Source organism: Hemicordylus capensis, chromosome 4 (genome assembly GCF_027244095.1).
Source record: "Hemicordylus capensis ecotype Gifberg chromosome 4, rHemCap1.1.pri, whole genome shotgun sequence".
In the NCBI taxonomy this organism is placed as follows: domain Eukaryota; kingdom Metazoa; phylum Chordata; class Lepidosauria; order Squamata; family Cordylidae; genus Hemicordylus; species Hemicordylus capensis.
Window position 1 is genome coordinate 240,491,535 of NC_069660.1, and position 15,128 is coordinate 240,506,662.

Consider the following 15,128-nt stretch of genomic DNA (forward strand, 5'->3'; position numbering starts at 1 on the left):
TCTTGATTATTTCTAAATTGGCTTTCCTATGGATGCACCTGCGTTATTTTTTTCGTATTCAAATTAGAGTTAGAAAATCAAGTTCCATTTTATTCATTATATTCCTCTCTTCCTGTAGCAAGCTTTGAGCAGCTTCCGTGACGTTTGTGTGTTCTTCCATCTGGGCTCTGATCAATTCCACATTTTATTTCCTAGGCTTTCTGTGCAGTTGAGCCTCAGGACCTTTGCATCTAGTGGCCTGATATACTACATGGCTCACCAGAAGCAAGTGGATTATGCAGCCCTTCAGTTACAAGGGGGGAAACTTTATTTCTCATTTGATCTTGGAAAAGGAAGGGCAGTAGCCTTTCATGGTGCAATCGTCAGTGATGGGAAATGGCATACAGTAGGTATTCCAAATGCCTGTATTTGGACTTGACCCGGGAAGGGACAAATCTTTTCCTGCTTTTCTCTTAGACTCTTTGCAGGTGGGAAGAAGAACCCTCCGTTAAGTATTCACCTTACCTGCTGAAGTAGTTTAAATATTTTCATTATCTCTAAGTAGATCTTTTGTTTAACCTTACTGGTTATACAGCAGCCTTTGTATCTGTCCATCAATTTGCCGTGCATTAACATATCTAAAATCTATAATCCTCTGAAAAAAATAAAATCAGGAACTCACTCATGCCTGGCAAGCAGACAACTGTCTAGCAGTCATGCACAATCCTATGCAATATATAAAATTCTGTACTTGCTGTGATGTGTCTGAGTCATTACTAGGGGTGTGTGCGGACCAATGTTTGTGGTCCGGTCCAAATTCAGACCGGTCTGTAGGTCCACATACCGATTAAACGACTCAGCTCAAAACTGTTCAGCAGTTCGAAGGCTGGTGAGGGCGCCACCGGGGGTGCAGCGAGAGGCACCTTTAAAAGTAAATTCACAGGTCCTTACTGCATGTGTGGAGGCCAGGTGGGTGCCAGAGCTGTGCTGCTGACTTGCGGGCTGATGTCGGGGGGGTGGGGAGCGACACTGCACCTGAAAGGTACCTGGAGCAGTGGCACTGCAGTAAGAGCCTGCTAATTTATTTTAAAGGTGCCTCTTACTGCCTCCCCCCGATGCTGGCCTTGCCGACCCTCAAACCACTGACCCAGTTCGAGCTGAGCTGCCAAACACGCCAAACAGGTTTGTGGACCTATGAACCAGTTTGAATACAGACCAGACCACAAACATTGGCCCGCACACACCACTAGTCTTAACTATCAGTGGCAGCTTACAAATACTGTATATTATCCTTCAGGTGAAGACCGATTATGCTAAAAGGAAAGGTGTGATCACAGTTGATGGACTGGAATCTATGGCTGCAAATGTTCCAGGAGATGGAAACACGTTGGATGTGGATGGGAAGCTTTATCTTGGGGGCCTACCCTTAGATTACACAGCCAAGAATATTGGAAACGTAAGAGGTTTTTTCTGCATAATTTTTCTTCTGCCTGAAGACTGATATCCATTAGTCCAAAAGAAAGAATACGTAGTACTTGTGAATGTTCAAAGCATTTCACACACATCATTGTGTTGTGATCCTTGCACCAGCCTTTTGAGGAGCAGTATTATTATTCCCATATTACATACGGGTAACTTGCTGTGAGAAAAAGTGACTTGCCTAAGGTCACCTGGTGAGTTCATGGCAGAGCCAAGATTGCAATTGCAGACTTTGTAGCATGCCTTCTTAGACTTTATACCACACTCCTGTACAGTAGTGCATTGAGCCCCACAAAATCCATGTGGGGAATAGCCACACCTGTGGTTTGCTCATCCGTTTACTTCATTGGCCTGCAATTTTTAAAAAATATTTCAGTGCTCTATTTGAGTTAAAACAATAATGTTAAAACCAAAGATTTCTGTCTAAACTTCCTGAAATGTGTTAGACAGTTCTTTGCAATATGTTAAGCTTCCCCAGTGTTCTTAACTAGTATGTTCCTGTTCATAGCCATAAAAGAGGAATATTAAATTGCACCAAAAAGAAATGTAACTGACATGGGAATTATTTCCTGATGTGACATATTTTATATGCAGTTATTCCCGTTCTTTTCTTTCTCTGTCTTAATAACTAATCCTGTTCTACAGAGAATTAGAGTTTTGAAAGTGTGTGCGTGTGTAATAGGAATGTTACTATCCTTGGTTTGGAATTGTTTTTGCAGATTACTCACAGTATTCCTGCATGTATTGATGGAGTAACCATCAATAGCAAGCAACTGAACAGAGACAGCTCAGTCTCCATCTTTGCGGTGAATAAATGCTATGTATCTGTCCAGGAAGGAACTTTTTTTGATGGAAATGGCTTTGCAGCTCTTGGTAAGAAATATATTGTTTTCCTAGCCTTAATAAAAACAAGCATTAAGCTTTAATAAAAACAAGCATAAACATAGTAAAGTAGTGTTCAGTTATTCTGCACTATATTGATTTCTCATATTCAGTGTTATCCTTTTACTGATTATCTGCTGGCAATGCGTAAACAGTTCTGCACGCAACTGTTCCCTAATGGAGAAGTATAACGACTGCTCATTTTTAATAGCTGTGTGTATGTATTTTGCTCAGAGTAAAAAGAAGACATTATTGTAACTTAAATGAAAAGCAAGAATTAACCCTAACCACCCAGAGATGTAAATTTTGGGCGGTATACAAATATGTTAAATAAAACAAATAATAAGAAAAGCTACAGTGCTGTAATGTAAGAAGTCAAGAGGCTGATTTCATAGATCTTTTCCTACAAAACCAAACCACTTAGATAGTATTGTCCACTGGTAGACTGTACTGGGCAGACACTCTCATAGTGAAAGCTGCTGCCCAGTGGCATTTTACAGTTATTTCCATGTACAAAATGTGCCCTGTAATTGTTGTATACACATATCTGTCCCTGAGAATGATCCAAGTACAAGTTGACTATCCCTTATCCAGAAATCCGGAATGCTCCCAAATCCGAACACCATGCCCTAACAAAAACAAAATGCCTCAGCTCACTCACTTGCAGATTCCTAATTTTGCTGCTTTTAAACATGCAGTCAAAACTTACTTTTTTCAGAAGGCTGTTAGCGACAGGGGTTTTGTCTGTAATTCTCCCTAGTTGTGGCTCTGTTTTTATTGTGAAGCTTTTTGATGCACCACATGAGTGTGCAGTGCATTATGAGAATCCCCCCTCCCTGAGTGTGCACACGAGCAAAAACATAGGAGTGCTCGCTTGTTTAACCTCGTATTACTGGGTGACTCCATAGGTGGGTTGGTCGCCTATGCATGCAAAACCAAGCTGGGCTCTTTGATTGTGTGAATGACCTCCATATCTAGGTCACACTTGCCAATGTGAACCAGTAAAAGTGTCTTCCAAACTCCCATCTCAAAATCTTTGCACCTATCATTTATTGTCTCCATTTCAGATTACAAACCTCTAACATCATTTATCGTTTTTGTTCTTGTAGTTAAAGAAGGCTATAAGGTTCGATCTGATGTTAATATTACCCTTGAGTTCCGTACCACTGCTGTGAATGGAGTTCTCCTTGGAATCAGTAGTGCTAAAGTGGATGCCATTGGGCTCGAGATTGTAAATGGCAAGGTGGGTCTTCACATGCAAAGTGAAAATACACATAAGGATCAATCTTGGAAAATGTAGCAAGGTGGATATTAATAAGCATCAAGAAGAATGCAAATGTCCTGTGTAGTGCTTGAAGAAAAATTGTGGCTCTGTAAATGTACATAACTGTAAATGTGAGGTTTGTCCATTAGTTAACTAATATGTTTGAAGTTTGAGTCTCTGCCAGCTGTCTAAACTTGGCTAAACTGTTTCTATGCATATTCCTTCTCCTAGTTCTAAAGCAGATTTCTCAACTGTGTTTCATTGCACATAGGAAAAGAGACCACTCAAAGTGCAAGAAATAATTTCTCTGGGGGCTTTAATTAAACAAAATAGAAGTGTAGGTCTCTAAAATAAGATGAAAACAGGTAAAAAGGTTAAAAGATGCAATTGAAGACAAATAGCATGACTACCATTTTATAAATATAACTTCATAATAAACTTCAAAAATCTAAAAATTAATGTATTTAAAACCATTTGGCTGTTTTGCCGGATAACATATTGCCAATAAAGGAAAGTATAAACCATATTAAGGATAATTCAAATATATCTAAACATTGTGTAAAGCAAGCCATCTTCCTGTTACTATTTTAGGTAACTAAGAATATTTTCCATCTAATAATGTTTTTGCAGAACAACTTGAGGCCTCTGTTACCTCCACAGATCTCTTATCTCCCACAGAGGAGAAACATTTCTGTCTGTCTTGATGTATGTTATTTTCAAGATATAGTAAGAGGGGAAAACTTTAGTTTCATTTGTTCATGAGTATATTTTTAACTTCTTATTAATTAATTAATTAATTAATTAATTTGATTTCTATACTGCCCTTCCAAAAATGGCTCAGGGCGGTTTACACAGAGAAATAATAAATAAATAAGATGGATCCCTGTCCCCAAAGGGCTTTAATTATAAAAAGAAACATAAGATAGACACCAGCAACAGTCACTGGAGGTACTGTGCTGGGGGTGGATAGGGCCAGTTACTCTCCCTCTGTTGAATAAAGAGAATCACCACGGTAAAAGGTGCCTCTATGCCCAGTTAGCAGAGGTTATTAGGCGAGATAAGAAGAAAGTTATATTTTATATTTACTTCTTGCAGATGGGCTAAGTGGGAGAGGGGAATATTGGGCAACATCCAGACTATGACTATGCGTTGTTATAATTAAGGATGTGCCCAAATTGCAATTCAAAGAGCAATTTGTAACACATCTCCGGCATCTTTAAAAGAGAGGAGAGCAGGTCCATACCTGCTCCTCCATTGCTCACCCATAGATGGTTGCTGACAATGGAAATGGCCACTGAGCACATGTGGAGACCATGTGCATGCTGCCATCATGCAAGGGCCGCTGGGAAAAATGCCTCCGGTGCACTATGGCAGCTTGGGGGCATGCCACCCAAACGGGAAATTGTAGGCGAGTAGCAGAGAAGCAGGTATGGAACTTTTCTCCTCCCTTTTAAAGGTGCTGCAGATGTGTTACTAATCGTGATTTGTGCACATCCGTAGTTGTAATCAGTGATACAAATTAGTCATGACTAATTTCAAGGGTACTTAGTTAGGGCTAACTTAATCTGAATGTTGCCCACTGTGTTTTTAAAATTAAAAATGTATATCCCACTTTTCTCATGTAAATTCAAGGTATCATATATTTCTCATCCTGTATGTACAATGAAATTCTGTAGGATATTTGAGAACTTGCCCAACTCAGAAATGATTAAGAAAAATGCAGTTCATTATGAGTATGTTTCAGCATTTGCAAGTGGAGTCTGGGTACTACAAATGCTTATACCAAATGTTCTAGACAAGTCACAGGAAAAGGTTTGATGAAAAGCATGATCTGTTTACTTGTTTTCTATCTTTATTGTTGTTTGTCTGTGTTTGTGTAGGTTTTATTCAGTGTCAATAATGGAGCTGGTAGAATAAGAACCACCTATGAACCAAAAGGCCCGACTAGTCTGTGTGATGGACAGTGGCACAAACTTCAGGCAAACAAAAGCAAGCATCATATTGCTCTGATAGTTGATGGGAACTTGGTTCAGACTGATAATCCACATATGCACTCAACCTCTGCAGATACAAACAACCCCATTTATGTTGGAGGCTATCCCGGTATGTATACGTGTTATCTCGCCTTAAAAGCTCTTTATAATTCCTTTCCCACCCTTGTGTTGCTGCTGTTTGTTCTGGCTGACTGGTAGAAGTTACAAGCCCACATTAAAGTTGGTTCCCTGGAATGCAAAAGACTGAGAAAAAATGTCTGGGTCCAATGGTCAGGTAAAGGTAGAGAATGTCCTGGTTGTTCCTTGATTTCTGCACCCCCGACTTCAGAATCAAGTTCATACCAGCTTCAGCCAGACATGGCAAGGTTGGAATGGGTCCTAAGACAAGACATTTAGATGGGCCCTTGACCCAGTTCCACTTTCTTCATCTCCCTTCCCCGCCCATGTGTTTGCTGTAGAAGAACTTTAAGGACATGGTAAAAAACAAAACATTCTTGGCACACCTTTTCTCTCACTCCTATGCAAATAATATTGCACACACAGACACTTTCTCACACACTCACTGGGGTTAGGTTCCCGCACTGCCCAAAATTGCCTTCAAAATGGTAAAAATGGGCCTATCATGGTCCTTTTTCCTTCATTTGTCCATGGATGCCCCCCATTTGTAAAAAAAGGGGCCAAAAATAGCATTTTAGTGCAAATTTCCCCTCAAAAAGAGCCATAAAATGGCTCCGATGCTTAAAATGGCAGCTGGAAATGACCCCCACAGTCATTTCTGGCTGCTTCTGATCTGCAGATACACAGATTTAATTGCTTTTTTGCCATTTAAGATTGCATATACCACAGTCGGGTGCTATAGCCCGCCCATGGATAAACGAAACCACAAGTGCTGGACTTGCGGTTTATGAGGTCCTCCTGTATAAGCTTGCTACATTCACCTCATATATTCATACAGCAACACTTCTATCTTTCTTATTCACCTATTCATTCTCTCTCTCTCTCTCTCTCTCTCTCTCTCTCTCTCTCTCATTGCATGTGTGCTCACACATCAAAGTTTTCCACAGGAAGCAGCCCCAGGTTTCATCACAGTATTTAGGGGTAAATGGAACCCAATTGCTAAGGAATGTTTGGGTGAGGGAAAGCAGAGAAAAGGAATATTACGTTTCCCCTGTTCTTTTTAACAAAGGCAGGATTAAAAGGTCCTTTAACTGAAGATCTTTCAGCTCTGTCTCAGCTTCAGGATGGAAGGGGGCAGAGTGTCAAGGCAGCACCCATCCCTCCTCCTCGCCTCATGACTGGCTGACTGATGTACAGTGACATTTCCCTTACTGGTGATCTAGAACCTGAGCACTAGCCAGGAGGAGGGGGGAATACTCCCTGACACTCCTCCCCTCTCCTCTCTTTGAGAGGACTTGACTCGCTTAAAGCTGAGACAAGTCCTCCGATCAGGAGCCAACAGCATGCCAGTGAGTTGAGGAGATGGGAGGGGGAGAACGGAGAGCTGTTGCCCAGCCAATGGTGGTACCCTCAGTGGGCCCAGGGACACCTGTCCCTCCTTGTTCAATTATAGTTATACCCCTGAGCTTCAGACTTTGCACCAAGCGGCAATTCAGGACCACTGAGGGTCTGAAAATCATTGTGGGATCAGATGACCCTTGCTGCCATCAGTGGTGCCCAAAGAGCTACCTAGTCATTGGTGCTGTGACTGGAGATCTGTTTCCTCCCCTTGTCGGGGTTCCCTGATTAACTTTCAGCTCCACTCCAGATGGCTTTGCGATCCAAATACACTCAGATCTTATGAAAGATGTAATCTCTTTTTGAAAAATTAATGCAGTGTGTGTATGGGTCAAGCAGTTTCTCAGGTGTGGATTTAATCTCTTCCAGACAGCAAGCAGGCTCATTCTGTTCTTTCATTTGTTTTCTAGCGGATGTAAAACAAAATTGCCTAACCAGTAAGAGCTCATTCCGAGGCTGTTTGAGAAACCTGATGCTGATTAAGGGCCAGCAGGCAGAATCCTTTGACTTCAGCGAAGCCTTTGACCTGCATGGAGTCTTTCCACATTCCTGCCCAGGGGCTGAGCACTAAGCAGCAAAGAAAACACTCCATTTTGTCTGTTGCTAATGCAAGAAAAACGTTTTTCATAATAATCCTGGTCTCTGTGATCTCTATGTATTTTCAGCTCAGGACAAATCCTTTTAGCCAGAAGTTCTACATTTCCAGTTTTAAATACAGCCTCTTTGTACAACAAATACCTCTGCTAAAACATTAACAATATTAACTGAGTACTATTTTTTAAGTTGTTGGTGAAAGTATTTTTTAAATCGGTGTCTTCTGTTGATTACTTGACAGTATTCTCTTTGGTATTATGGGTCTTAAGATGTAAAATGGGATGCCACACAATAAAAACATTCTTTCATAGTGTGTGGTGTTGTTGTTGTTGTTGTTGTTACAACTGTAAAAAGTGAGTCAGAAAGGGTTAGCTTGAACACCAGTGAGCCTACATCCCTCTTGGGTGCACAGCTCACTGCATGGTATCTAAGTCATTCAATTCAAGATACAAGGAAGAGAAATTCAAATGCTAATTGCAATTTTTTGAACTGATTCAACTTACAATGTTGCAGTAAAGCATGCCTATTGTGCTGAAATCTTCACATTGATATTGCTGCTGGTTTTATTGTGAATTTGGTGTGCAAAAACAACTCAGCAGGAAACTGAGTTGCAAAATGTTTTGAGCTTGAAGCATGTCGTTTCAAGTGTTTCAAGCTCAAAACAAAATACCTTTAAAATAAAGGGCCCGTTTCAAGCCCATTTCAAGAATGGCTCCATTTTGACTCGAAACGTTTTAAGTGCCATTTTTGCAGTCAGTTTTTCCCTTCCTGATTGGTTTTCTGGCATTGGCTTGCGATCTACTACTTGTTTGGCTTATCATCCAGATCAAGTGTTGACATGAACTACCATGCCCTCATTGGCTGGGGGAAGAAAGGAGAGAAGGGGGAAGATGAAGGGAATTTCAAAATGTATTCAAAGGGACTGGAAGGCAGAGAGACATCAGGACTGGAGGAAGGAAGGTTTGATTTTGTGGTTTTCTTTTCCCAGTATATGCTGTGCTACCTATTGCTGCTATAAATATCTGATTTTGCTGGATCTCAGATTGACAAAGGGAGAACAAAAAAGGAGGGAATTTCAAAATGTACTCAAGGGGACTGAGGTAGAGAGAGAGAGCCCTTTCATCAGGAGAGAAGGAAGAAATCATGGAAGATTTGATTTTGTGGTTTCCTTTTTTTCAGCACCAAGTATAATATGCTTGCTGTGCTATTGCTGCTATATTATTAACTATCTGGTTTTGATGGATCTCAGATTGACAAAGGCAGAACTTGGGTGCCTTCCTTCCTTCCCTGAGTTGTGGTTTGGTTTGGTGAAATAGTGTTGTGGTGAAAAATGGACTGTGTGTGTCTCTTTGTAAAATATCTCTTGGTGACTGCCGTGATGAGCTCCATGTTTGGCCTTGAGACTAGCTTGTGCTTCACTCACTGCTCTACTATGCAATCTGCATTGCAAGATGTACTCAGTCAAAATGTGACTGAAGTTGCTCTAGTTGAGCTTATGGCTATATGTGCTGCTGAGGGTGCTGCTGTGGCAGCTCTTGCAATGCTAGGAATGTAAAGAGTTGTGTGTGAGAAAGCAACTTGTGCCAATGTTACTGCAGCGCAGGGCAGCATAGTGGCTGGCAGTGGATTCTGGGTCAGTTATTCTTTTTTTGCCATTTTTGGACTATCTTTTAAATGTATGTTTTGTGTCGGAAGAGACAGACTCCCTTTTACAGTCTGCTTCTGCAGTATTTTTCAAGGCAGGGTTTGCAAAATTGTGCACTCTGCTTGTTCTGGCCAAAGGGAACAATGGAAAACTCAAAATCCATTGTTCCCCATGTGTAGCTCCTAAGGACATCAAAATGGGTTGTGTGGTATGGCATGATGGGTGCTACCTACCACCCAACCCACAAAGAAATGAGCAAGTCGGCAATTTTAAACAAATTTTTAACATTTCCTCATAGAATCCTAGGGGTTTGGGCGGGGGGGAAGGTTAAACAGAAATTTAATCGCCTGCTTGCCCATTTCTTTTGTGGGTTGGGTGGTAGGTAGCACCCATCACGCCTACTTAGGGGTCCATAGGAGCTACTCATGGGGAACAATGGGATGTTTTGAGTTCCCCGTTGTTCCCTATGGCTGAAACACACAAAACAGACTCAAAAGGTTTTGATTGTTTCACAGAAAAGCTTTGAGCATTTGTGTTTCATTTTGAATTTGAAAGGAAACTTTTAAACCCGGCTGGCATGACTTGAAAAGGTGGTGAAGCTCCGTGCCTACTAAGGAGTGATCCTCAGCTACCCCCATTGGTTAGCAGTGGGAGTGTGATGTCACACTCCTTAGTAATGGAACCTCCCCACCTTCCCAAGCTGTACCAGTGGGGTTAAGTGCTGCATAAGCAGTAAACATGCCTCTCACTTTGGCAGCTTGCTGCAGGGTTGTGTGAGCCAATACAATGACTAGAGCCCTCTTCAGCTGCTTCTCCCCATGCCTTTAGTGAATGCCCAGAGCCAGGTACAGGACCATGCTCTCACCTTACTCTGACATACATCTGCACATCTAGCTGAATATGTATATAGCTATACCCATTTATCGGCTCCCAACAACCAATATGTCTAATAGTGCAGAGCTCTGCATTGTGTGTAAAACCATTTGCATGCTTAACTGGATGCACAGGCATGGGGGACATGGTCAGAGGCCATGGTGATGTGAGGCACACAGAGTGCAGATGTGATCCCAGTTCCCCCATCTACCTCCTCACTGAACATATGGCTGAAGAGGGCTTATATATGCTGCATATTGGAAACCTCTGGTTTGTAGGCCACTTATGGCTTGATGTCGCTATATGAAGTGAACCAAGTGAGAAAACCCTGTGGATATTTTCATGAATACATGGTCATATAAAATGCAATTCCTGGGGAATGAATTGAGGGTACAACCATGGCATTTCTGCCCCTGAAAGGCAACAGTGTCTTTCCCCTAGTTTATCTTTTTGTGTCTTTTGGTTTGGCTTCCACTGAGCCATAACACAAACCATAAAGTAAATTCACTGGGAATGTATCAAGTGTATTTTCTCACCTCCAAAAATCCAGATTATCCCATTCACAGCATATTCTGTTTGTTTTTAGATTTGATCCAGGTGTGCAAGATTAGTGGGATCTATTTTGGCTTGTCTAAAATTCCATTTTAACAGATGTATGTACTGTTCTGCAGATCTAAGTCACTCATTTTTGGGAAGCCATGTTTTTAAAATAGGAAGCAAGCAAGCGTATAAAAGGTTTAGTTGATACCATTTTAATTTTGTCCTGGATTAAGTACATACATGTTCTGTGTTCTAAATCCTCTGCATTCAGTTGGAATTCCTATAATCAAGCCATTCATGACAGATGGTCAATGAAAACAAACACTAAAAGATGCTATCTCCAACATCTGACTAAACGCTATTGCTACTCTAGGAAAAAAACTTTAAAAAGGGGATAGACGTCTGACACTCAATCCAAGTTGCATTCAATATGAACCGGAATAAAAGTGCTGAGGATTTTGTTTTGCTGTCTAATACAATACTCAAGACGTTTATTCAACATGTTAACTTTGGCTAAGTCCCAGATTTTGCCCATGAAAAAGAACTATTAAAAGTTCCAGCAGGAGAAAATATGCTCTCTGTAAATTGATGCAAGCTCTCTGGGGGGTGTGTGTGTGTGTGTGTGTGTGCACAAATGCACCCTGGGAAGCAGCAGAAAGGGTTTCTGCATATTAGGGGCCACCCCCAGGTATTAAGGAAAATACTGGGTGGAAATCCCTGCCTCCTCTCAGAACTTTGATGGGGGAGGAGTGGTGTATACATGTGCACCCTGCCCTCATGCTGCCACCGAACGTGCCTGCGCAAGCTGGACACTATATGTTAGACCGAGGGGAAGCAAGCAACTTTGTGCTCTTCAGCTGGAGCCTAAATGGAGTGGGGAAATTGGGCATGAGGTGAGGTGCATGAGCATCAGGTGCTGTGAGGCGCATGAGCATCAGGCCCAATTTCACATCCCACATAGGCTCATTTAAGCTGCAAAGGGTACTGCCCACTCTCAGCTTCATGGATTCTATATCTGTGTGCTGTGGGGGTGAGGGAGAGAAGCAAGTCTTTTCCCTTCCCTTGGATCTAAGCTGTGAGCAAAGAGTACTCCTTGCAGCTTAAAGGACGGGAGAGCATTTCCATCTGGGTCACTGGGATGTTCCCGTTCTCCCATCCTGATGTCCATGATCTAGCAAAGGAAGAACTGGTCACTCTGACACAGGAAAAGGCAGGTGGCAAAAACCTTACCTCTCTAGATTAACAGACCATTGGGATGAGGAGTTGACACAAACCACTCCCCATACTGTTGCCCCTGTACCAGTGAAGGAGACACAGAGGGGTAAGGAGTTGTACCAGCCTCACCATCTGAAGAGGGTGTAAGGGAAATGATTAGAAGTGCAGACGGAAGATCCTTGAAACATCAAAGTAAAATATTAGTCAATGCAAAGGGAAACACAGGCATTGAAGCATGGGCAAAGGATAAAACACTGAAATGACAGTGTGACAGTCTGAAGAATATTAAACCAGTAGTGAATCCTCTCAATCACTGTTGAGTTTGCAAAACAAAACACAATTACAGACTGAACCAGATACACATTTTTAAGACTGAAAATAACTTGAATGTAACAAACAAAAAACAGATAAGATCACTATACATAAACAACAAGGGTATATGAGAAGAGAGAAAGTTGAGAAAGAATTTCCTTCTCTTTTCCGTACCTTTCTCTCCTGTGACATTTTGGTGGATGACCACACTTGTATACAGAAAAATAAATATTACTAGTGCTAACACTAATTATAACAGGCTAGGTTTGTAGTTGGGGGGGGGGATTTCTAATCCAGGAAGTGGAATTGGACCATTGAAGATGGCTTCTGGGCACTCACCACATTAGACTGGCAAACATGTCTACAAGACTTGTGTCATAAATGGGGTTGTTGTGAGTAGATCTCTGCATTCTGCCTTGGGATTTCAAGCACAATGGTAGACCATGGTTTGAGATGTGTATGCAACGGTAGCAGGGATAGGGCTGAAGAAATCTCACCCTGCCCCATACACGACGGGTGATTGGGACTGTTTGACCAGTTCACACAGTCACATACAACCTTCTGGCTCAAGCCGAATCAAGCCCAAAGACTTTGAATATGTAGTTTTCTAAGCAAATGCAATGAGGTAGTTTAAAATGATTAGCTAAAGTTACTTTCAACATTTTGTATCACCAATTTTTAGGTTCAGGACTGTAGAAAACTCCCATACTTTCTTTGCGGGGAGGGTTCCACAAAAGAACTGCAACATTTTTAGGGTGTGGAAACTGGCTCCTACCAGCCAGCTTTTTTCCTCCTGGAATGTGCAACTCCTGCCCCCAAAGTACTGAATATCCCACTCCCACCCCCACCCCTACCAGCCTTTCTCTGGCTGCAAAAGGGTTAGGAGAGAAGGGGGGGCAATATCCAACCCAGCACTACTATAAAGACACTAGCAATATAAACTGATAGAGTATTCCAGTACTTTTCTAAATAGTTTACATTTCTCTGAAGAGACATTGTTTCTGTTTGCAGAATCATGGAGTGACACATTCCTGCCTTCTGCACTTTATATCTCTTTAAATCTGGGAATGTCACAGAGAGGGCAGTGACTTTTCTGTTGCCACAAAGGAGGGTTGGTGTCAATGGGCTTAATATCGGAGGGTGGCTTTCAGTTTAACATTAGGAGGCACTTTTTATTGGTAAAGGCAGTTCATCAATGGAGCAAATTATCTAGGCAGGTGATGACTTGTCTTTTGGAGGCTTTACATAGCTGGATTATGCCCAAGATCTATAATGCTTTATCCTTGGTGCACACTCCATATCTGGGATTACAATAACAATCCAAGATTGCTTCTAATATTTAAGTTTCAGGGAGGGACCATTATGTTCAATACTGTTGGATCAAAATTAAATTTAAAGAGGAAGAAAAAGAAGAAGGAAGGAAGGAAGGAATATATATACGTTGAAAAACATGTCTTTTGAATAGGCACCTGTAAAATATTCATCACATCACATAAATGTTTCAAAATATGGCGCTTTAAGTAACCCCCCCCCCAAAAAAAAACATTTGCGAGTGTTATGAATAATCTGGTGTCCATCTATCTTGCTAACATCTGCCTTTCAACGCTTTCAGATTGGTTCACTGTGGCACAAATAACATAAAGTGGTATATAGTTTGAAATGTTTGAGTTTCAAATTAACATGTGTTAATTGTTACAAATTAATTTGTCAAAGGCAGAGAAGATACTTTTAAAATGCCAATATGTAATTGTGTATACCTATGTATTTATATACATGCACAGTACATTAACAGTAAAAATGCTTTATACAGTAGTTATTCCCATCATTGGCAGCCAGTAACATGAACTGAAACACAGGTAATATATGATCAGAAAGAGGTTTCCTTTAAACAGGAATGAACTCTCAGAGAATGTTGGCATCTCCCCTTGTTCAGATTCAGTGATTCTCTCCCTTTTGTTGAATCTGTTGATTCCTTTGCAATATCTTGCGATTGGTGGTCATTCTTAAGTCTCCTGGGACGCCACTGCATTTCTTCTTCATAAAAAATGGGTGGCATTATGGGAAGGAATCCAATTTTTATTCTATCAACATGAACTGTCTGTGTTCCTTCATATCCACTGAAAACTGGCACAACTTAAACCAGTGTGAGTGTACTCATTGCAAAATAAATTATTTTGATAGCAAACCATTAACTGGAGTAACAGTTCTCAAGATCTCTGGTGTATTTGGAAGGCAGAGGCTGTAAATCATGTTGGGAAGAGATATGCAGAGAAGCAACTACTTTGGTTTCATCCTTGGCACTGTGGTTCCTGATAGGGGAGGCTTTTCCACCATTCTTTTGGCATTTTTCCAAAGTACTCTGCCCACACATATTTGTTTCAACTTGTTTTTGGTTTAATTACCCATTCTGCTTGAGGATTTGAATGGTAAACATCTAGCATGTAAGTTTCTGGGTCCAAACAATGTTGTCCTGAAAGAATCATAGGATTGTTGTTGTTGTTTTTAGAACATGGTTTTATTCCATATATAAATATAAATTGTGTCAGATTTTGAGCAAGCCATTTATCCATATACCTAAGCTAGTGTGGATCCCTCATAGTCATAATGTACAAAATTTTAATCTCCAAAAGATATTTTGCTGCTTTTGAATGATAATCAAGCTTTAGAGGAGTGCCATGGCATTCAATAATGGTATAATATGCTTCAAGATTTCTTTCTGCACCAGGGGTTGGACTGGGAGACCGTCAAGGTCCCTTCCAGCTCTAAAATTCTATTACTCCTTTCTCTTCCATCAACCTTGTCTTTTCTGCTTGAACTAAGGGCCTTTCTGCATACT

The 15,128-nt window shown here is 41.1% G+C and overlaps 2 protein-coding genes across 7 annotated transcripts in view; one reads left to right on the forward strand and one right to left on the reverse strand.

The window, feature by feature from the left end:
- The window catches only part of LAMA1 (laminin subunit alpha 1), a 197,645-nt gene extending 189,628 nt beyond the window's left edge, over window positions 1-8,017 (forward strand). For all 3 annotated transcript variants that reach the window (XM_053250001.1, XM_053250000.1, XM_053250002.1), the window contains 6 exons: window positions 196-385; window positions 1,277-1,435; window positions 2,178-2,331; window positions 3,450-3,583; window positions 5,485-5,707; window positions 7,524-8,017. In XM_053250001.1, coding sequence (XP_053105976.1) covers window positions 196-385; window positions 1,277-1,435; window positions 2,178-2,331; window positions 3,450-3,583; window positions 5,485-5,707; window positions 7,524-7,684 — 1,021 coding nt within the window. In that variant the 3' untranslated portion in view covers window positions 7,685-8,017. The remainder of the gene's footprint in view (window positions 1-195; window positions 386-1,276; window positions 1,436-2,177; window positions 2,332-3,449; window positions 3,584-5,484; window positions 5,708-7,523) is intronic.
- A 2,939-nt stretch (window positions 8,018-10,956) lies between these two features.
- The window catches only part of ARHGAP28 (Rho GTPase activating protein 28), a 125,384-nt gene continuing 121,212 nt past the window's right edge, over window positions 10,957-15,128 (reverse strand). For all 4 annotated transcript variants that reach the window (XM_053250647.1, XM_053250649.1, XM_053250648.1 and 1 more), the window contains one exon: window positions 10,957-14,762. In XM_053250647.1, coding sequence (XP_053106622.1) covers window positions 14,671-14,762 — 92 coding nt within the window. In that variant the 3' untranslated portion in view covers window positions 10,957-14,670. The remainder of the gene's footprint in view (window positions 14,763-15,128) is intronic.